The following is a 24,955-nucleotide window of genomic DNA, read 5'->3' on the forward strand; positions in this document are numbered from 1 at the left end:
GACCGGATGTTATGCTCCGTCAATCGTTTGCGTATGGTGCTGTGCTCAACCCAGGAATTGCATCGATTCCGTAGATGCACCAACCGAACATCTTGTCTTGTTGATGTGACGCAACACGTGGAGGGCCGGCCCGTGGCATGTCATGAATGTTACCCTGCTGTAGATAACGTCTCCAAAGAGACAATACTGTGTTTCGATAAACATTAAAATGTCTGGCATCTTCGTTTTGCGCTATTCCCGTTTGCAGCCTTCCCACGACGATTAGACGTTAGTTTTTGCGTAAGCGTTATTCAGGGTTGAACAAAATTGTTGTTTTTCATATGAGCACCTGATAGCTAAACAATCATTTTGAGCTGCTCACATTAAAAAAAGACGTTTATGAGTATCAAGCCCCCAACAAAATCACAAACATCCAAATAGTGCGCCGTGCATTAACATGCGCGTGCAAATTGTGAATCATGGCATGGCCTTTAAGTGGAGGAGGTGTATTCATGAATATGTATTATTAAATTTCAGGACAAATTTATTTTAATTGAACTTGATATGAAGCACAGTTACTTTTCGTCGTTACCTTTTATCAAACCAACGATATTTTCCACTGTTGTGATAATACCAATATATACTGATTGTGTATTTCTTCCATGACCACTATATACCATATACTTAACACTGACCCCCAAATTGGTTCAAGTGTGTCCCTTTCGAAAATAAAAGTTTGGAAATTGTGCAACGACATTATAATAATTTATCTGTATATGTAAAGCATAGTGAGGTACAGAGATTTCGTGTTGTTGTTAAGCATCATTAAAAAGTTGATAGAACAGACATCAGCATCCTCATTCAATATTTTTACAAGTGTATCTATTTCCTAAACATGAACTTGTAAATAAAATGCCACTTCAACACTTATATTATATTGTTGTTTATTGATTACAAAACTACATATTGTAGTGTCCATATATACCCGTATATATGTTAAGGTGAAATTCACAAGAGTACAGTTGCACATATATGAAAGAAATTTACAAAACAATCACACGACAGGAATTGTTCTCCTACATGTTTCAGTTTTATCTTCAGAATTTCAGTTACAGGTTACATTATGACGCGGACACATTGTGTCATCACTTATGTTCAGCCATACATATGGGGGCACGGGTGGCCCAGTCGTCTAAGGCGCCGGGATTCGCTGTGCAGAGTTGCGTCCCTTGGGCATGCCACAAAGCTAAGATTTTGGGTTCGAATCCCGGTTCGCCCCGATTATGTTTCTAGGTTTGTGCTCGTTGGTTTCGCCAAAGTGGTTAACGTCTGAGACCTGCATCACCTTAAGTGCTCACATACACAGATGCGCAGCTGGAAGGAAAATAAAATTTAAGATTTTCCAGGAATGTTCGTTTGTTTGTTTGTTGTTTAACGCCGCCAGCGGTGGTCTGTAAAAAATCGAGTCTGGACCAGACAATTCAGTGATTGATATCATGAGCATCGATCCACGTAATTGGGATCACGATCACGTGTATCAAGTCAGCGAGCCTGACCACACGATCCCGCGAATCGCCTCTTACAACAAGCATAGTCGCTATTCCCAGAATGAATACTGTTGATGCCATGCATCGAAAGGATAAAGAAAACTTTTTCGTTAAAAACGTGACAATTTGTTTCTATTATAACTTGATACATGTTTATATTTTTTGCATGCCAATATGATGTGATTTAACAGAATGTTAGAGTTGTACCTAAGTAAAACAGAGCATTATGTAAACGTAAATTGTTTTGCATTCAGAAAACATTCTACTTTGGCCCAAAACTCTTTAACATGCTTGCAATCCCAATATACATGACGCAAGGATTCAGTATCAGTTTCACAAAAAGATCACAGGTCATCATCGATAATTTTCATTTTAAACAATTCTTTCTTTGTATAGATGATGCGATGAATAAATTTATATTGAAAATCAAGTAATTTTACATCTTTTGTACATTTTCTGTATCTGAAAAAAACATCCTTCCATGATATATCTTAGTCAAGACTGGTATCCCATTTTTCACATACTTTTGGGAGATTTGCTGTAGCTATAGTCTTATCATAAAAATATCTGGAGCCTTTAGGCGCTTCAAGTAAGTCCATCAAAGTTGTATTTAAATGTTGATTGTATAAGATAATGTGATTATTTCTAATAGCATCTTTCCAGGATTTTGGTATGTTTGATAGAACCTGGTAATATTCAATAATTTTGCTTTTAATTTGGTATCTTCTTTTAAGTTAATTGAAGGGTATTATATCATCTTCATTACAGAGACATTTAATAGTGTAAACTCCCTTTAAAAAACAATTTATATATCATTGATAATATTTGTATTTATTGTTACCACTGTCAATATAAAGCCGCTAATGTGACGTCATGGCAAAGCCGCGTGCCAGTATTGGGGTAGTTGCATTGTGACGTCATGATAATACAAACTACAACATTCAAGGCTTCAGTAAAGCTTTCACAAGGTTTTATAATAGACATTTTGAGGGCATTTCAATATGACTGACTGAAACCGACTTTTAAAGGCATGCATCTTCAACTCATCGCCTAGAAATGTGTATTTGACAGAATACAGTACATATCTAACTGGTTTCTGTCCATCAGGTGGTTCTACTTTCCTGGAAGTAAACGGCTTTATTTACTGTAATTGACGTGGTTTATCTGGTGTTGATTAACTCAGTACTCAGCAATATCCCAGTTATATTATATAATTATGACGGCAGCCTGTAAATAATGGAATCGAGAGATTAATATTGTAAACAACGTTCCACGCCAGGGAGCGATGACTCTCAACCAAGCCATTGGTGCAACCAAAATGACCCTCGCCGACAAATATTTAATCCTTTTTTTTGTAAGCGCTAAGGAACCTGTACCGCAAAAGAAATATTCAACATCTGTTACAGTAACAGTTGAAAATACCTTGCGTTTGACTGGATGATTACAAAGTAAAGTCGATGACCTCTAGTGACCTTGTCAAAGGTTTCATAACCTGCACAGCAAAAAAAATGCAGTTTCCGGTATCCGGATACCTGCCGGATACCACCGGACACTTACCCAAAACGCGTCCGGGTATCCGGTAGCAGAAACCTTGCCGGATACCAGATCCGTGGTATCCGGCATGGACACCTCACCTGAAAGTATGTCACCTGGAATCCGGGTATCCGGCACCGGATACCTCACCGGATACCTCAATCTGGGTGTCCAGGGATCCGGCACCGGATACCTCATTCTGAGTTTCCCAAAACATGTCACAATTTGGGGGGTGCATTTTGTTCAATTAAGTGTGAAACACCTAAAAATATATTGGAAACTAACCATGAAAATTGAACATTGCTGAAGGTATCCGGCAGGTATCCGGCAGGTATCCGGATGCAATTTTTCGAGATGTCTTTCTCCTAGTAAATAATGTTAGCCTGGGCATAGCAGATAGCTGTAGTAATATTCTGTGTTATTTTGGTTGTAAATATCCCCTTAAAGTTGAGATCTATGGGCAGGTACTTTTGGTGAAAACATTTTTCAAATTCATATATATTTCATTTTAGATGTTCAGCGTATTAAATGAAAAGCATTCAGTCCTGGTATGTTGGTATCCTTACATTTCATCTTCATATTCCCAGTTTGTTCTAGCTTCTCGTGGTTGAAGCGCTCGATTCACCACATCGGTACATTGCTTGGTGTCACCCATCATTATATTGTTGGAATTTTGCTCATAAAGTGACATAACACCATATTCACTCTGACAAAACAAATGAAAGTCATTGGCTATGTGCTCACTTGGGCCTTTGTTCCTGGTGAGATTAAAAGATTATTTTGGAACTGTATCAGTACTTGTTACATCTTGACAGACGAGTTTCATTGAAGTTTGAAACAGAATATCATTAACCCAAATGGGTGCATCCACAGAAAACACCTAATAAAGTACCGGTACATAAAAATATCAATGTAATTTTTCTACTGACATGGAACTAAAAACTTCATTCAGTGAGCTGTATTAATTGTAGGAAAACATTCAGGGCATTAGTATATTTGATATATGTTAGCACCTATGTTATGAATGATCAATATCATATTTCTTTAAAGAAGCAAAACAAAATAAGTTGTTATGATAACAAATCATATTTATTGATTTTATGACATTTCATTGGTTCAGTAACCAAAGGTGTTTGCAAGAACATTCAAAAACAGAAACAGATGCTTCAATGCCATTTTCTAAATAAACAAATCAGTCAAATCTCAGAAGAATTTCAAGGGAGAAGAATATCTAAAGTCAATTATGTTTGTGCAGTAAACCACAAAAGTCATTCAGATTTGTATAGTCAGCGTCAGTGTACACCACATAAACATAGTCTCACTGCTGTGGTATTAATTCCTTTAGACTTGATTAATGTCGTAATAAAACAACCTACAGAATCACACTGATGTGGCATTATTCATTCAGAATCATCACTTTCTGAGGTGAACCTGCTAGTTGTTCTGGGGAGGATTATTCATCACCCTGAGAGTCCTTTGTATGACTTGTCTGATCTGGTGTCATTGTGAAATCCAGGTGCCTGAAACAATTTATAACATCTTTAAAATCTTGTTATCAAAAATATAAGAAACACACATATATTGACAAAGGGTAAAAAGTTGGTTTCTCAATGAGTAAGGTAATGACAGTTTATCAAGCAACTGTTAACCAAACCATGTTAACCAATGTAAAAAAGCCATAGCAAACAGTAAATTTTACAGAAAATACAAAATTGTAATTGATCTTCTGAAAACAATTCCTGTAGTGCCATAAGGCAGGCTCACCTGAATTTTTCTCAAATGTTTGCATTACCTCAAAGCATAAGGAAGGGTAAACAAGGCAATGCAAATTGCATAAAATAGGTTCTTATACATAAAAACAGAACTACCGTATTTGATGTAATAAGTGCCTCGCTCTAATAAGCGCCCACGGGAATATTTGCTAATATATTGGCTAGTTAACAATCCCAATTAGCACCCTTTCCAATTGATCAATGTATACAATGCTTATTTATTTGCATATAATACACATTCGTGTGTGATATGCACCCTTAATTATGGGGAATTTCATTCTGGAAAAATATATTTGTCGTACATTAACATTTCAGGCTGCTAGCATAAAGCACAAAATTTTGAGAGCGCCCTGGGCGCTTATTCTGTCGAATACGGTATTCATAATTATCAAAACTTTCAATCACACAAGTCATGTAAGTGATCTCAAAATATTATATAATGAGTGTGCAAGTTAGTATAGTTCCACACAGCTTTTAGCAATATTCCAGCAATATATCTGCGGGGACACCAGAAATGGGCTTTTTACAGAGTACCCATGTGGGGAACAGAACCCAGTGCTTGGGAGAACGCATTACCCACTAGGCTACCAAATACAAATATCATCTCAAATACAAAAGTAAGTAATATTAGGATTTCATACAACAGATATTTTCACCAAATATCAAGTCACTATACAACTGATTGAATTACTGATTAGAGAAGCAAGAACATATACATGTAGCAGCTGAATCAGGCTTAATTTGAATCGTTCCTTGCTTCAGTTGCAATGGGAGCCACATTGAAAATAATTATCTCACTTATTATTGATAATTAATATCTACCATCAATTGGTAGGCCAAAATAGACACTGATACAAAAAAATCAACTGAAAAGAACCACCTGAACAATCGACTAAAAACTATGTATATAACATTTTGGGGACCTTATTTCGGCTGCTGGCAATAGCATGGGCGGATACAGAGGGGGGGTGCTGTGGTGCGCACCCCCCTTTTTATTTCGAAAATAAATCTTTATTTCTGTATAAATTACCACCAAAGACAATAAATACTGTAGCTGTAAAAAAAGCTGTATCCGCCCATGATTAGTCATGAGTAAAATCATTATCATATTTTTATCATTTATCCTATCTTTAATTAAGATTAACAATAACGGGAAAAACTGCCAAATATATTGGTCAAGTGTAATCATTATTTAAGTAGTTCTATTTGGTTTTGGAACTTTTCAAGGGTCATTGTAAAAATATGTGTATTCCTATTTGAATACTCGTTTGATTGTTATAAAGTTACACAGTATTGCATCTATCGTCTGTTTCTAAATACAGTGGAACCCATCTTTGACTTGTGTGACATGATAATCATACCCCAATTGAATCATACCCCAAGTGCATTGTTATGCATCTGCACAGAGTGGTCAAAGTCCTTGTCACACACATAGTTTGCTACTAGGCAGAATCCAATAAGTACAGTTGAGACATCAGGTTGTATCCAGACAAACTGTCTGATAATCTCAAGTATGGTCTTGGTAGGATCAAGGGATGTAGCTAATCCTAAATAAACATTAAACAAATGACATAATCTCTTCTACAGAACACTTGATCAAAGCCTGCCCCACCTTTGATGTTTATCATCTTGTTACCCTCACAACAGCTCATTAGCAAGATGAACTCAATGTCAACTCATGGTGGATTAGGGATTAACAGGGCAATTAGTGTCAGGTGGGTATTATCACTTGCAATTATCTGTTAATCACTTAATTGAGTAGTGACAGCTTAGTTAGTTTCCAACCACACTGACAAGTCAGTTTACAGTTTACTAGTAGGTAACATGTTTCTATGGACCAAGGAAATGTATCTTGCCAGATACTTAAAAAGTTCTACTCATAAGTAACAAAATAATGTCAGTTTTGATATGCAATTCTCCCTACAAAGACATTTAACATACATAAACTGTCTGTTGAAACTATGATGATGCTAATATACAAGTCGCACAAAACAACTAATTCATATACTGGTACCTAGCCAAACATACATATTTTTTATACGCGTATGCACATGCTTGTACATATATACCTCTACTGGCACATCACACATACAAACAATCATTAGATGGATGTAATGGTTCAAAAATATTTTACATACACAAACAAGTGAACAGATTCTGTAATAGCATGGTTAATATTGGGAGATGTTTAAGCATTTCCATTTTCACAGAATCGAAGGCATATCCTTTCAGGACTCAGATCAGCTTGTAGTGATTTAAATTCACATAAAAATGATTCATGTGAAATGACCTATCCCGCATGTGTGGCACCTGTTACAAAAATACCATTCATTACTTATTTGTGTGACCAAATTATGCTATTATTAGAAATAATAGGTATTATTATTATACAGCATGGATATAAGAAAGCTTTATATGGAATTGTTGAAAATTATGTACAGGAAAACATTGAAATAAATCAATCAATACGTGCATTTATCTCAGAATCTGGTAGATTTAATCAATATGGACTTCTCCTTCATTATCTAATTATAATCAGATGATTACATTATTGCTCAACTGATAGTTTGCAATAATATAGAATTAGTATTATATTATTAATTATTTTGTATTTGAGCATCATTTAGATAAGCCAATGAAAAAAATATATGTTTAAAACACATGTAGTAGAACATATTGCAATAGTTAAGACCCGAAAAGAGGTTATGTGTAGGATCCTCAAAATGGTATCCACAAGAGCAGGTTGTAGAATCATGTTGGTGTTTGTTGTTTAACTCTGCACTCAGCCATATTCCAGCTAAATGACGGCGGTCTGTAAATAATCAAGTCTGGACCAGACTATCCAGTGATTGACATCATGAGCATCCATCCACACAATTGGGATACAATGACATGGATCAACCAAGTCAGCGAGCCTGATCAGCCGATCCATTAAGTTATCTCTTACAACTAGCATAGGTTGATCATGTTGATGGGGACTAACTTCAACCTGGAATCCCCATGTGAGTATGTATGCGGCTGTTAGCTTTGTTTGATGTTTAACGCCACACTCAGCAATATCGCAGCTATGTGGCAGGAATCAAACCTGCATGGGTCTTCAGCACGAAGAGTGAACGCTTCAACCACTAGGCTACCCCACCACCCAAAATTCCCCCATGATAAAGTTGTCATCATGGTTATTGTTCAGCTAGTTCAAGTGAAAATGTTCATACCCTTAAAATGTCTTATCTTCCACTTCACGATGATCTCTGATGCAAAACGTCCCTGTCATTAAAGCTGTTCTTGATTCTTCACATCTGGAAAAATATGTTGAGGCTATTAATCATCTCACAGAGTAAAGGGAGTATATGAAATAAGACAGTGAGTCACATTAGCATACAAATTATCCAGTTAAAGTAAACATATTTCTTCATTATATACATAAGCAAATACTAACATATGATAGACAGGCTACTTGTTATATAAAAATATAATTATATCCTGATACATTTACTTACATGTTGGCTATGAAAGTTAATGTGTCACATGTGACAGGCTTACATGTGGTAAATTACTTTAATACGTGATCATTGTAATATTCACATATTCCTTACCTTAATGTGTCACTTCAGCTGCCAGCATTACCTCAGCTGCAATCTCAATATTTGGCCAATTTTGACGAAATGACCGATCGGGTTCAGTGTATAAGCTGGGCCTCGTCTCTAATATAACTTGGCGCAAGTTGACGACGCGCATAGAGAGCCGGGAACCAGCTTATGTCGTGTTAAACTGGTTCCGGGCTCCCTATGCGCATCGCCAACTTGCGCCAAACAATATTGTGATATTAGAGACGGGGGCCCAGCTTTGTGTTAACCCGGAACAAGCCAATTTACCCATATTCCCCTGCGGTCCAGGGCGCCATTTTAGAACATGGACGTAAACAAACCTCGTGTATCGATATACACTGTCATGCTTGATTACGATAAGCTTACCTCGTGTATCGATACATTGTTCTCATTCACCTCCACCACGGAAATGCCGGCCGAAGTTCCTCAGAGCCATCCACAACGCGGAAGTCAACAGTATTTGGAAAGGCGATTGGCAGCAAATGCGGATGGCAGGTACGTAGCAGGGCTTCGTGACCTTATGATTTCCGTGCAGAGATCTTATGGAACGGATTGATTTTGATATTTTCCTGCTCTACATACTTTACCGTAAACGCCAAGGGTCCTTTTTTTAGTATTATGGTCAACTGTTTGTTATGACGACAAGGATTTGCATAAGGGGCGTAATGGATTTGTGGTCAAAACAAGATGATCCAAATTAGATCCGCTTTTTATAGATAATGAAGAAATGTACAAAGATCTAGGAACGATTATTAACTCTAAACTTTTGTGGGATGCTAATACAGACTATAATTTACAATAATGGCCACCAAAGACTTTACTTTTTTTACGCTTAACATATTTTTATAATTACACTGTTATGTCCTTGTTTTGTATAAGCTTCATAACTAAACAATTCAATTTTCATGGAATGACTCTGACCTTGGCGAGGATCTTTTTTGCAACAAGTGATTCCCTATGTAGAGTGTATGTTGAATGACCCAATAATTGTTTGACAGTTGTTAAATATGGGATTATGTTTTATCTCTGAATGTTTGGGATGAAATATTTTAATAAGGACAGTTCTAAGTTGGAAACTCAACTGGGGCCTTTTCAATTGAATTCAATGTACAGCATGTACAGTTTGGATATTTCTGTAATGTGAATGCTACTTATTTTTGCAGAATGTCTGGATGAATGAATGAGTCAGTCATCTGCACAGCATCAATGGAAAAAGGGAAGCAATGAGGAACAAGAGAAGAGTAGCAGTGAGTGGTAAATATTTGAAATTATTCTGTTTGGTTCATCATGTTCATGTAGCAATTCTGCAAATATTTTTTTCAGTTTGCTTGTTCTTTATCACCTGTTGGCATGGATGGCCTAATTATCAAAGGCGCCACAACTTGCTGTGCATAGTTGCATCTCTTGGGCTTGACAGAAACCAATGGTCGTGGGTTTGAATCGAGGGTAGCATCATACACTTGCTTGTGGGTTTCATCAAAGTGGTAAACATGTAAGACCTGCATCACTTTCTTCCCATTTCACTCATTTAACACCACATCCAACAATAGTTCAGCTAAATGACAAGGATTATAAATAATCAAATCTCAAATCTCAACTAGGCAAACCAGTGATTAATGTTATGAGCTCGATCCAGACGCACCGATGGTGACTGTTATGGACAACATCCCACGTTATTGGGTACGATTACGAGCGATCAATGAGCCCACTTGCTACCTCATCTATTACTTTGGCTTGTATGGGAAGCATTTTTAAGAGATGTCAGTTAATGATTGTTTCAACTCATCAGCATGGAACAATATATATCTCAAATGTTTGGTATATAACAAAACTCAAAGATGATAAATTAAGTGAATTTGCTGCCTTTTATCTGTAAGTACATGTTGCAACAATTCTTTTCTATTGCTACAATCTTTATACATAATTTTGCAGAAACTGAAGTCCAGCTTGAGATACCCGGATGACTGGTTGACAGTCTGGAAGGACCCTTCCAGATATCAGAAGTGATAGGCAGACAGTGATGAGGAGAATCCTGTTATTTCAATGGGGGCCTACCAAGAAGTTATATCCCAATTGACACTGGGACACACTCACAAAGGCTGGTCTGGCTAATGTGAGAAGACCAACCAATGCCAAGTCGGAGTGGGACCCTTCAAGGACGTTGAAGAAATTATTGTCTTTGGCCATGTGGTAATCACTTGAAAGGAATGATGTTTGCGACTACTTGTCTATAAATGTGGACCCAAACACCAAATAGAATGTTCACAATTCTACTAACACAATGCAACAGGGATAGAGCCGATCTGGCCTCCCCTCATCCTGGTTCCTGTTTTTCCATGGCAATATAGAAGGGAAAGGATATTTGAGGGCAAGTAACTCTGAACTGGTGAGCATAGTCTGCTTATGCTTTCAAGCGAACAGTTATCCCACTCTGTTATGAGTATTGAAGAATAGGAGGAAATTGCATACTGCATCAGGAACCATCATGTGAACAATGTTCAGTGTGTGATATAGGCATATAAATAAAAGAAATTGATAATTTGTTTGTTGTTTATGTTTCTTTAGCCAGGTGTGTAAATGGGGATTTTCCAATATTTTGCCTCAGTTTGATAGCCACAGTTATCGGATGGAACCATGCATTGCTTGGACATCTTTGGAATAACACATTGATCTGCTATGTCAAAGGTCAATGTCATAGCCAGACAAAAAAATTGTTAATGGCCAAACTCTTCCTTAGGGCAGGGATAGAAGTTGGCAACAGGTCATACACTTACTTTTTACCCCCCCCCCCCCCCCCCCCCCCCCCGGCATATAATACGGGGTGATGTAGCGATCAGCCAGTCTGTCTGTCCGTCCGTCCATCCGTAATCATTTCCTTTTCCAGGGGAAGGATTCCCAAACCATTCAGTGTATTTGATCGAAACTTGGCAAATCTATCAGGCACATACTGAAGTGGTGCCTTTTGATATTTTGGGATTTTTCTAAAAAAAAAATAATTTTTTTTTTTATGGATTGACGTTGGATATAGACTCAATTGGGGATGGGGTTCGTTTCCGGGGCAGAATTCAAAAACCATTCAGTGTATTTGATCGAAACTTGGCAAAGCTATCAGGCACATACTGAAGTGTTGCCTTTTGATATTTTGGGATTTTTCTAATTTTTATTTTTTTAAATTTTTATGGAATGAAGTTGGACATAGACTCAATTGGGGATGAGGTTCGTTTCTGGGGCAGAATTCGAAAACCATTCAATGTATTTGATCAAAACTTGGCATTCATATGGATGCGACCATGGTGGATCTTTTGTGGATAAACAATGTATGCTTCTTAAAGAACTTTAAACTGTTGACTCATTACATACAGAAATGCACATTTACTAGTGGTTACTTTACAGACATCTGCCGGGGGTTATGTCATCTTTCTGATGACTCTTGTTCTCTAATGTGCCTTTTCCTGCAGAAGTCTAAATAACTCTTACTCATATAGTTGTATATCATTGTCATATGTTTCTCAATGTTATACTGAATGAAGCAATTTACAATTGTTTTTGAAATAGTCGCAACTGATATTGAAGGTCAAATTAGCTTTCAATGTCTTTCAGTAAAAATGTTCACAGTAACTGAGGAACAGCTCTCTGTAGTGTGATGAAATCTGGTACATGTCACCCTCAGAGTGAGGCATATTGTGTTTCAAACTTAAATGAAGCTGGTATGCTCGTAACAAGTACTTGTACCTTTACAAATAATCATATTATCATCTCACTAGGACCAAAGGCCCAAGTGAGCACACAGTCGATGAGTTTATACTTTCACTCAGAACAATCTGAAAGTCTGAACATGAAATTTAAGGATATCATCATACATGTATTAGTACTGATGTTTGTTCATTAAACAGCTTAACATCTAAAAAGATTGAAAAAATTGTCTTCTCCAAAAGTACATGCCCATAGATCTCAACTTTAAGGGGATATTTACAACTAAAATGACACAGAATGTTACTACAGCTATCTGATATGCCCAGGCTAACATCATTTACCAGGATTAAGACATCTCGAAAAATTGCATCCGGATACCTGCCGGATACCTGCCGGATTCCTTCAGCAATGTTCAATTTTCATGGCTAGTTTCCAATATATATTTAGGTGTTTCACACTTAATTGAACAAAATGCACCCCCCAAATTGTGACATGTTTTGGGAAACTCAGAATGAGGTATCCGGTGCCGGATCCTTGGACACCCAGATTGAGGTATCCGGTGAGGTATCCGGTGCCGGATACCCGGATTCCAGGTGGCTTACTTTCAGGTGAGGTGTCCATGCCGGATACCACGGATCTGGTATCCGGCTTGGTATCTGCCACCGGATACCCGGACGCGTTTTGGGTAAGTGTCCGGTGGTATCCGGCAGGTATCCGGATACCGGAAACTGCATTTTTTTTGCTGTGCTGCATATACATATAGTCCTTTTAACGAAGTGTATTCAGTGAGAAACATATTAGTTTTCCCTGATATTTTCTTTCCACAAACGTAAGCGCTTGATACTGAAATCAAACATCTTATGTCAATTGTGTAGCAATAGGCCTAATTGGAGTTAAGAGTAACGCTTCTCCAAATAGTCTCTTTATCCACCAACCATCTTAACGTTTGTTTATACGCTTCTGTGGGACGTGCGGTTAACAAGACGACCCCAATCGTGCCTATCTGTCGCAGTTTACCAAAGGCCTTGGTGACACAAATTGGGACATTCAGACCCAGGGGCGTGACACAGGGATCCGTCGAGCCAGGACGACACACACTCGATGATGCTTGCATGCTGTGTCCTGAGGAAATACGCTCAGATTTTCGGGTGTCTGCAAAATGTCATGTACCTTCGGTATGTGATCTCTCACCTTCCTATTGCACAAGCCGAAAGCACACTAATTAGTCTGCAAATACTGGTTGAATGCGGGGAAACCCCATTTGAGGACAAGCATTGATTGGATGAATTTATATAAAAAAAATAAATACGGTAAACAAGGGCGTTTTAAGGACGAGCCAAATCGTTGAGTAATTTTACCGGAAGATTAATTGTTTAGAATTTTATAGAATAATTAGTTTGGGTATATATGTAAACATACAAATTATTATGATAAAACTTTAATCATTACGGATAACGCGAATTTGAATTCTGAGAACATAGGTCTGTCTCGTATGCTACATAAACATTTTGAACATGGATGGAACGTCTGGCAACTTATTACGATAAATTTTGTTTAATGCAATATTAAGCATAAATGCATTTACTCTATCATATACATAGATAAACACTTACATTATATTCCACATTGTTAAAACCATGATGTCGGGTAAGTATAGACATTAGAAATGAATTAGTGATGAGACAGCGACCAATTTGTAGGCCCAATATGATTTTTGCAGCTCGGCTAATAGTACTTAGACCTACACATGGATTCGTTGGAAACATTTCATTTAAGGGAATACTAGGATCGGGGAAAAGTCAAAGAGACTTTCTGTACCTTCTTTCATTGCTATTGAATACAATGAGTACGGAGAAAAGTGTAGGATGTACGTATATATGACTCAGTGAAATTCAGTATGTCAATTCATAAGCAAACAACTACTGAAATCTACATCCCTTTTAATCCAATATCAAATTACCCAAGGTTCTACAAATATATTATTTAGGTGTGTAGATGACTGCTGTATTTTAATGTTACATTTCTATTTAGCATCGATTTGATATGATTCACATCCAGTCTTGAAATTATCTTTATCAATTCTATGTATTTATGAAAAGCCTATCTTAAATACTAGCATTAGATTAGTGAAAAAAGGGAGAAATGCCTTTAGTTTGTAATCTCAAACTATAAAACAGTAAAATAGTATTACGAATATAAAGTAATTGATATCATTTATTCTGCATGAAGAAGTAATACTGATACATCAGTCTCTGGGGTGGAAATATTGAGCAATTTTAAACAGATTCAGAAAGTTGAGATTCATCCGATTAACTGTATAGTCAATTAACAAGCGACACTGCTAAGGTAGCAATGTCTCTGTGTGGACACAGCCCATCAATATCCTCCCACAGCACTTACACCTTGTGTCCTCATCAGAGGAAACGTTGTACATTTGTTCATTATGTCAAGTGAATTTGTACAGCGTAGACTTAACCTCTTGTCTTTGACTACAGTAGTAGCCCCGTGACCTCGTACGGCTACTTCTTCTTACCTGTTGTATTACCAAGACAGGTTCAAGACTGTTGTTAGTTTTCCAAGACGTACCGCCCCAAATATAAACCTTGGTTAATTTCCACCTACAAGCGAATTAAAAGCTCACTGAATGCACACGCGGGTAAGCAGGAGTGTCTGTGTCTGTTTAATCTAGGATGGTTTCGCTTACTTGATATATCTCAAGAAAAGAAGGAGGAAGTGACCGGTTGAAGTGGCAATAACGTTATGATTTAAAACACATGTTCGTCTTTGCAGATCCTCATTAGTGATTGAAAGTGGACGAAATGTTGACGCTCTTGACATCTGTTGGATATTTTTTGGTCACATACGCACAGGTACAAGGTAAGAAGGATAGTTTCAAAACGCATCATGTTTCTGTTACCATTTTAGATAGATAACATAAAATGTCTATACGTGAAAACTGTTTTATTAACGTGGAAATGACCTAAAGGCTGTTATATCAAGACTTCCAATGTGTCATGAATGTTTTGAGTCATATGTTTACTGGTAATAAGAGGAAATTATGAAAAATATCTAACTATTACGTTTACCCGTGAAGCCACAATATCAATTTATAACCCTCATAGGCTTTCACACATTGCATACCTAGAACAGACTAAATTAGTCAAAGAGTAATATGTGTTTAATCCTTTATGATGATAAACTCGATTTCAAACCCACAACCTTTCAATATGGAAAACTTGCAAATGTATGTTCTACTCCATGCCACCTTAAAATCTGCATAACATGTGACAACTGTTAGCATGTAATTAGCTGACTCGTCAGTGATAAATGTGTTCATTGGTGTAAGTGGTGCTTTGGTTTGTTTGATGGTAATCGTCATGTTTTTTATCAATATGTGTAGACATGTATTTATGAAGGTAATCCAGATGCAAATCCGATACGAAATACGTTATAACATTCAAAATGACGCCAAGCATATGTACATGTAAGGTAGCTTCAACATATGATGTGGGTTTTACGTACGTCAGTTTTATTATTTATTCAAATAATGACTCTAGTGTGTCCAGCTATCTTTACATCGTAGTATATAGTGGCATCATTGTGTCATGTAGTGCATTTGGGATTATTCGGTAGAGAACGGGCATTATAAAAAGAGACGATATACATAAATAATATGTTGGTCATGATGGTATTGAACCAAATGACATTTATTTTGGCAGAAACAAAGGAATATTATTTTTATATCTTTGCATGGCTAAGCCGTATGAGATCCGTGCTGCAATTAAATTTCTCCGAGAATTCAGATATTGAAACTTTGTGCGCATTGGATATTACAACTAGAATTAACCATTGTCACATAATTCTTGCTCATAAGGTCAGTCTGACATTTACGTAAAACATGATTGTATCAATTCATGTTTAGCTGACATAATATATATCGTCAACGCCAGAGAATAACCAATCTCGATTATCCGCCAAAGCAGATTCCATTTTGCGTGAAAGTCAAAATAATTGTGAAAAGTATATGAATGGATCACTGAAAATCGGTGATGACACCAGGTGTCGCGAAAAGGGTAAGCATGTCCTGCTCTACCGGTAGCATCCGCCATTCACACAATGTGAATAGGAAAGTAACTGTTTGTTTGGTGGCTGACGATTAGGTTTACATTACACATATGACTGGACGTTATGGTAATCAAGAGTATTAAATGAACACGCACAAGGCGAAAGGAACACGTTCAGATAAATAGCGCATGGACATATATTGCAAGCCAGCTTTCTTTCAACCTTTCATCATAATCTACTAAAAACTTTAAATTACAATCTTGAAGATTTGGAAATATTCAATTTGATCTATTGTCAAATTTCATTCACGTGATCACTACGAAAATAACCTCTTTCTATGAAACAATTCACACTATTATATGAGCTATATAAAAAGGTACATGTGGAAATTATTAACACAAAAACGCCAATGTTAACTTGTCACATAACAGAAAGGTAATACTTCATTACGATGCATTCTTGTTCCAGAACCCTGTGGCTATGATGCCCTACCCCGACCCACGTACCTGCAAGGGCGTGTCCTGAATGCCCCAATTGCAGGGGTCTGCGACTGGCCGTGGATGGTGGCTGTTCGTGAAAACGCCTTCCCAAACCTTCGCCTATGTTCGGGGGTTCTCATAGGAAGAGACAAGGTCATCACAACCGCCTCCTGTGTGATGAGGTAAGGTGGTAGTCTTGAAGAATATGTTGTAGATGCGAAAGGTACATTTATTAATGACGAAACCTGATTCAACCATTAAAACAACCATTATTACTACAGCTGCAACAACTACTGCCAGGATACTAATATTTCCGGTGTTGCTACGACTACTCTTATCAACATAACTACGAATACTTCTGTCACTACTACTACTACTACTTCTCCTATCAACAATACTGTCACTACTTCTATTAAAAACACTACCTCTGCTCTATCAACAGACTGCCTTTGTGGTCTAGTGACAGAGCGTCTGCCCGGAGAGCGGAAGGTCGTGGGTTTGATCTCTGGCCCCGTCATACAAAAAGACGTTAAAAGATTGTACTTGTTGTTACCGTGCCTGGCGCTCGGCATTGAAGGGGCTAAAATAGGGACTGGTCGGCTCGAAGTCAGTTTACTGTGTCTTAGTGGGGTATTCATGTTTAAATGCGGCATGGTATCTCAGTGGGCTAGCACTATATAATCGGCATTAGTCGGGACTAGTACATGCAGACACACAGACACACACAGACACACACAGACAGGCACACACACACACACACACACACACACACACACACACACACACACACACACACACACACACACACACTCACGTGTACAGGAACGTCGCTATATAAGTGCAACAATCTTCAACGCGACATCAAACCCAATGGCCAATGTCACCTCATCTCACCGTCACGGATCAACAATACTACCACTGCTATTATCACCTATATGGTACGGGTATCATCTAAGTTACATGATTTCGCTAGGGAGAGTGCTATGTCCTATCATCGTGTGTTCGAACCCAAACGTCGCCATACTTATAGTTTCACGCCCAGTAGCCACCCACACCCCATTCCCTCACTCACTCTTGCAGACTGAACAACCTGGCGGCGTCACCTCTACAGGTGATTGTAGGTGAACACGACATCACAGCGGACTACGAGAACCTCTACGGAAGGAACAACGACACCATCGTCTTGGTCCGAAGCGTCTTCACCCACCCACAGTTCTCCGGAAAAGGTTACGAGTTACATGAAATTCCTTTATTAAAACTTACGATACATATACTGCGTGTGCTACTGTGTTCAATAGTTGTCCTCGTGGATACATGATACATTCTTCAAGGAGAATATCTGATATATTCGGGAAATGTTGCCAAGTTCAAGTTAGTTTGGGTTATCATATATTACATGAAATGCGATATAACGTTTTGTGGAATTATTCAATATCAAAAGTAATTGTGCTAATGATCTTAGGTAGCATATTACTATTTAAGACAAGCATATCACTCAAAATATTTTCTTTTGAAGTTTTATGGGTTGTGGTGTTAGATGAGGATGGACTAAACATTTATGAAAAGATGGTTTGTTTCAAATTAAATTTGACAAAATATTTATTAGATTTCAAATTCTGCCTGGCAGTGTTTGTATTATTTATACAAGTTATTTTAATTACTAATCCCGATTAGAGTTTGAAAGAGAAAGACAATTTGATGTATGATTTTCGTTTTGAATGAGATCTGAATAATAAGATCTGATTTGGTCCGCGTGATCTTGATAAAATACTGCGTTACCCGCCTTGGAGAGTTATAAAATTTTCAGCGGGGGAATAAATCTCTTATACCCCGCCACGAGAGCTACAAGGTGCACGTGCATTTCAGAGAGAGCAAAACGCCGCACGCTTTTTCCGAGCCAATGGATGTCACGTGACATAGCGCAAGCTTACATATGTACCTCAGCTCAATCGAGCAGCTCATTTCTATGAATTTGTACAACTTTATTTGAATATTTTTACAAGGTCATATTAAAAAAATGTCGGTAAGATAAATTCGTTGTAGCAGGATCACGCATAAGGCACACAGCGTATGGGTTTCCCTATGGCAGTTTGAAGGAGTCTGTCCCACTTTTTATTTTACCAACCTGGTCGGCTACCTATAACGTTGGCTCACACGTCTCTGTCATGTCTCAGACGTCTTCAACGGAGGAAAGGACTTGTTGCTGGCCATGGCATTCCATTGATGTTGTGCTCCTGTTGTCGAACATTGACGATTCGTGCACGGTAAGCACGGGCGTTGTCGTCCTGAAAGACCCAGACGTCTTGCAAACGGGATGGGTGTCAGCATGCTGTCCCGATCGAACGGTCCAGTGACTCTTCCTTGCACAATATGGAGTAGAGTTCTATCAGTCACGTTGATGCCATCCAAAATCATAACCGATCTAACGCATTCGTGACTAACTCATGTTATTTCGGGACAAACCGAAAAGCGAGTCGTGCCCTTCTCATGGCCATATTTGCGACCGGGTTCCGTCTTAGCGCATACGGGCATACCAAACGCAATTGTCAACTCGTTGTGTAATGGTTCACATATATTTCCCCATATATTACATATATTTCAGATGAAATTTAAAGCACATCGTGAAATGCGGAATTATACAATATGATGGAACACATTTAACTGTGTCTTGGGTATATTTTTAGATGCAAGACACATGTAAAATCAAAAATCATTCCTGAGGGATTCTTTGACGAAGAACTTGAAATCATACGCGCATTCTGATTGGTTTGTCGTATTTTCTCACATGACATTCATTGATAGGGGGGACGAGTCTTTTTGCAGGTTACGGAAATGGGCGAGTGGTGACGAATGTGATCTAACGCTAAATCTGTCATGACGACATGACATGACCACGCACATTTAGGAAGTGCAAAGAGTTTGTTTGTTTGTTGTTAGCGCCGCTCTCAGCAATATTCTAGCTATATGACGGCGGTCTGTAAATAATCGAATCTGGACCAGACAATCCAGTGATTGACATCATGAGCATCGATCCAAGCAAATGGGATCGATGACATGTATCAACCAAGTCAGCGGGCCTGACCACCCGATCCCGTTAGTCGCCTCTTAAGACAAGCATAGTCGCCTTTTACGGCAAGAATGGGTTGCTGAAGACCTGTTCTACCCCGGACCTTCTCGGGTAAGTGCAAAGTGGAGCGGGACCACAGACGATTACCTCAGTTTCGACGTTGTACACACCATTGAGGTCTGTTTGTAAATTTGGCGATTTACAAGAGGCCGTACAACACGTGATCGTAGAGCATCGAGATGGGCTGCTTGGAGATGATTCCGAATTGTCTGTCCCGTAACCCGTTCTCCAGTTGCCTGATCATGATGAAAGTTTGCTGCAATTTGATTCGCCGTTTGAGCTCAAGTTTTGAGACCAATCGGACGGGGTCGATCGTCAACATTTTGGGTTTGTTTGTACCTATTTCATAGTCTGCTAATCAGGAACAGTGAACGTATTCGCCGCTGCACGCTGACTTCTCCCAGTTTCGTCAATAGTCCCTCAGACGCTCGGCGCGCTGCAGACGCCGAATCGCTAGTTCAAACAAAACAGTGAATGAAATGGAAGTAAATCACAACTGTAGGATCAACAGAATCAATACGATTGTCAGTAATAATGGTCCACAGAGAATAATCGATCTTCTTTGAAAGTGTCGAAATCTGGTATGACAACCTACGCACGTGTGGCGCTACTGCGAACTATAGGATGTGGTTTGTTGTCGTTGTCGTCAACACTTATTTTTGTTCCAATACTTGGTTTTAAAATTTCATGATTCCCTAGTGTTTTAAAGTGTATAGTTATGAGCACAGAAGAATGAACAATCTATGAAACCATATACACGCAACCGATATTACAATTATCATTATAAATGTTTCATGTACATGATAGTATTTACCTTTATCGTTGAGATTTTTTACGAATAACATATGATGTATCTGTACCAACAATTAGTTGCTAAATGAATAACGTCAACGTCTGACACCGTTCTACACGCACATACCTTTGTACACAGCCAACGACATCGCCGTGATACGTCTACGAGAGCCTGTGACGTACGGAGACTGCGCGCTGCCCGCCTGTCTCCCCACATCCCGTGCCCCAGGGGACTGCGGTCACCAGGTGGTTGACAAGTGTGCATACGCCGGGTGGGGGCTCTATACCGGTGAGATTTACATGTGTATGGTGATTTAACACTAACAATAGTAATAATAGTAATAATAATAATAATAATAATAATAATGATGATGATGATGATGATGATAACAACAATAATAATAATTATAATAATGATAATAATAATAGGCTCTATTTATTGCGCATAATTCGATACCATCAGGAGCATGCTCAAAGCACTAATATTACCCCGGCCACTGGATCAGTGATCAGTGTGCACTCAAGAATCATTTTCAGCTCCCTTGGGGGTATACAACCCAAGCTGTGAACTGTGAGGCTCTAGAAGGTTAACAACCACATTGCCATCTCATCCTACTGGGTGCCCATTCACTGCTTGGTCAACATAACACCAATTACATCACGGCGGCCTGTAAATATTCGCCCATGAACCAGACAATCCAGTGATTGATATTATAGTCAGCGATCCACAGTCAGGGTACGATAGAGCACTATCAACCAAGTCACCATGCCTGTTCACTTTATGCATTAAGTCGCCTCCTATGTGCAGGATAGGTCGATAAGGACAAAAAAAACCCCACGGAATCACCAAGGTTGTGAGATTCAGGGAAAGTTGGAAAGTGTTGAAACTTTGGAAACTGGGATTGGTTTATCATGTTGTTTCATGTAAAATCTTTAATTAGTTCAACATGCTGGCATGCATGTTTGAATTACTTAGCGGTATCAACTCTAATCGTTAGCAAGTCCGAAATTATCAACCTGGAATTGAAGAGCTAGCACTTGCTTGTTTTGCTCACACAAATCAGTGAGATTTTTGTTACATTTCAGACCGTTCCTTCTTACGTTCTGCAAAGTTGCGAGCAGCATGGGGCAGGTACTACGACCAAGAGTTGTGCTCCACTATATACCGTTTGGGCCGTAACAACCTCAACCCTGCCAACACCGTCTGCATAGATCCCACAATCCAGAACCAGAGACCATGTCAGGTAACATTGTTAGTTTCTTCTCTTGAAACGTTCTATGAGTGGTGGATATTATGGTTTGAAACCCCTGATTCACCAAGACTCGAGTATGTTAAGGAGATAAACATACTGTGTTTTCAATGTAGAGCTAGTTTATCTGTAGATTTAACCGCGCTAAATTGGACAGCATTTAAACAAAATATGGCGCTCTGTATTCTCAAACAGTTTGTTTTACACCGTAATACTTCACTCACACTTATGACAGAAAGCATGTAGTACGGTAAATTCTTCCACTAACATAAGGTGGGCACCCCTAGAAAAAACTAAGCAAGCCTTGTAAAGGTTTCGTTCTACACCGTACGTCACTGTTATGACGTCATATTTCTCATTGTGACGCACAAGATGTGCCGTCACAATCGTATGTAGAAGAGCGCCAAACAGCAAGCTCTCTGTTGTCCTCAAAACTTGTAACAATTCTCTTTGTAGATTTATATCGTGTTTTCTGCACGGAATGTATTGCCACGCATCTTTTGAATATTGTAGTAACCGCAACTTTGCATTTTGTTGCCTATAATTGTACATATAAGTATTTAGATATGGCTACCGAAAATGGCTGTAATTGAAGTATCATTCTAAAAATAATAGCTTCCGTGGTGATGTGGCCATCGAATCGAATGATTCAATCAGAGTGATTTTATTGTGATTTGATACCTCTAATTGACCAATCAAAATCGAGTATTTTCCAAATTCATGGTAGACACAAAATGCATGTTAGAATATGAGGGGTGCTCCGTAGGTGGTTTGTGGTTTGAAACCTCTGATTCACCAAGAATCGAGTATGTTCTAAATTCATGGTAGAATATGTTTTAACGCCACAGTCAGCAATATTCTAGTAACAACCACGATGGCTTGTACAAAATCGAGCGTAGACCAGCGAAACTACTGAATGGGACACGAGCAATGGGCCACGTCATTGGGGTGCGATGTCAATCACCGGGTCTGACTATTTCTTAAGCCTGCTCTTAAAAGAATAGGATGGATCAAGGGGACAGATTCATAACCCAGAATACAAACGAGGTTGTCAGGTATAATTTTGTTTGCTTGTTTGTTGTCTAACGCCGAACTCAGCAATATTACTCCTATGATATTACTACCATGAAAAACAATCAATCAAGCCACCGAGCCAGACCATGCGATACATTTGTCTCTGACGACATGCATAGGACATATATTCTTACCCGAAATAAAAAAATGTAAACATAAGCGTCTTCTCATGGTCACATTGACAAAACCGGCTCCCTATATATACGGCCAAATAAATGTGTATTCACAGTTGTCATTGGGGGAAGGTGAAAGATTTTTGCATTTCCATTTTTGATCACGAAAATATGTATCAACGAAATCAGAGAGTCTGACCACCCGAAACCGGCACGTCAAGTTGTACCATACAATTATTCGACCCTTGACTTATATCACAAAAAAACATTCCAATCGAAGCACTGGATCTAAATTGGTTCTTTAAAGGAAAGACCTGTCACCCATACAGCCACTTTAGAAAACACAATGGAGAGTCTCTCAGGTTTCACCTGATTACTGACGTAATATCCGAGTGTATCTGCATAAAACCCAAATTACGTTGACATCCATAAATTATCTTCCTTATGAGAAGCTGACATCCATGAATTATCTTCCTTATGAGAAGCTGACATCCATAAATTATCTTCCTTATGAGAAGTTGACATCCATAAATTATCTTCCTTATGAGAAGTTGACATCCATAAATTATCTTCGTAATGAGAAGTTGACATCCATAAATTATCTTCCTTATGAGAAGCAGAATTCCATAAATTATCTTCCTTATGAGAAGTTGACATCCATAAATTATCTTCCTTATGAGAAGCTGACATCCATAGATTATCTTCGTAACGAGAAGTTGACATCCATAAATTATCTTCCTTATGAGTATCACTTCTAAATGCCATTCAAAGAACAGATTACGTCACCCACTAATCGTAGGATGCTAAAACTGATACATGAAGATGTTCTTAATATCAATGTTTTTATTTCAATCCTTGTTAGGGTGACGAGGGTGGAATGGTGGCTTGTGCTGAAAGAGGACGATGGATTCTGGAGTCTCTTATCAACGAGCCCAGCTGCCAGGACACCTATCCCACTTTAGGCGTCGACCTGCGCGCCTCCACCATCATCAACTTCATCAATTCAAACTGAAACATTGTCCCTTTCAAGAAGAGCCATCGAACCTAATCAGTACCAGTGCTGCATATTAGATATGTATATACTTGATCATGTAATAAATGTGTCGATGGAAAGTATATGATGAACTTGTAAGTACATTCTCACCTACATAAGTGCATATGAACCATATGTAGTTAAATGAATGAGATTGTGTTCTGCAATCTGATTGATTAAACAATGCTGATTGATTGGATCCCTGAAATGTTTCACCGCGTATGGATACTTTTCTTGAAAAGTATCTTTTTTTCGCAATCCAAAATTAAAAAACCACAACATGCCAACACACATGGCAAAATGGACAACACAATAAATAAATATTAAGTTTGTACAATATTTATCACAATTCAAAGAAACACTTTTTTATATCTTCTGCTGACAAGGCAAGTTCAGTTATTACGTAAGCATGAGGTAATCGCATTCCAGTGTGACATAATAACATTCCAGGGTATTGTCATGTTTTTCGCACAGATGTGAGAGTTAGCGTCGGGAAAGGGTGTTTCAGAAAGTTACGTATACCCTTTGTATTTGTATGTGTTTTAGAATTGTGAGTGTTATTGAGTATTACTATGGCTCCGGTTCCAAATGAAATGTCCGGGTATCGTGAAAACACATAATGTTTATCTCTATACATTTAGATTTTCAGATTTGTGAGTGTTATTGAGTATTACTAATGGCGCCGGTTCCAAATGAAATGTCCGGGTATCGTGAAAATACAGGATGTTTATCTCTATACATTTACAGAAAGACCCTGTAGTCCGTAAACAAATTACAAATGGAGACGTCTATAAATATTTGACCACGTTCCCATTTTTCGTTAATTTGAATATACAGTCAACTTTAATGTGTCGAAAATACGTTTGTCTCGAAGTAAAAGCTTTGTCCATGCA

At 38.3% G+C, this 24,955-nt stretch overlaps 1 protein-coding gene and 1 long non-coding RNA gene across 2 annotated transcripts; one reads left to right on the forward strand and one right to left on the reverse strand.

The window, feature by feature from the left end:
- Positions 1-4,225: 4,225 nt before the first annotated feature.
- LOC139448634 (uncharacterized) lies at positions 4,226-8,504 on the reverse strand. The gene is made up of 3 exons (XR_011652101.1): positions 8,425-8,504; positions 8,044-8,127; positions 4,226-4,579 (listed from the first exon to the last, which is right to left on the reverse strand). It is a non-coding gene; the product is annotated as an uncharacterized lncRNA (long non-coding RNA).
- A 6,189-nt stretch (positions 8,505-14,693) lies between these two features.
- Positions 14,694-24,955, forward strand: LOC139454270 (prostasin-like). Its single transcript, XM_071235884.1, has 7 exons — positions 14,694-14,785; positions 14,920-15,006; positions 16,663-16,855; positions 17,754-17,899; positions 20,732-20,881; positions 21,679-21,836; positions 23,892-24,955. Exons 2-7 carry the CDS (start codon positions 14,949-14,951, stop codon positions 24,039-24,041), a joined length of 855 nt encoding a protein of 284 aa, XP_071091985.1. The 5' UTR covers positions 14,694-14,785; positions 14,920-14,948; the 3' UTR covers positions 24,042-24,955.

The sequence above is a fragment of the Haliotis cracherodii genome, unplaced genomic scaffold (assembly GCF_022045235.1).
Source record: "Haliotis cracherodii isolate W230 unplaced genomic scaffold, xgHalCrac1.p SCAF_10, whole genome shotgun sequence".
Taxonomy (NCBI): Eukaryota; Metazoa; Mollusca; class Gastropoda; order Lepetellida; family Haliotidae; genus Haliotis; species Haliotis cracherodii.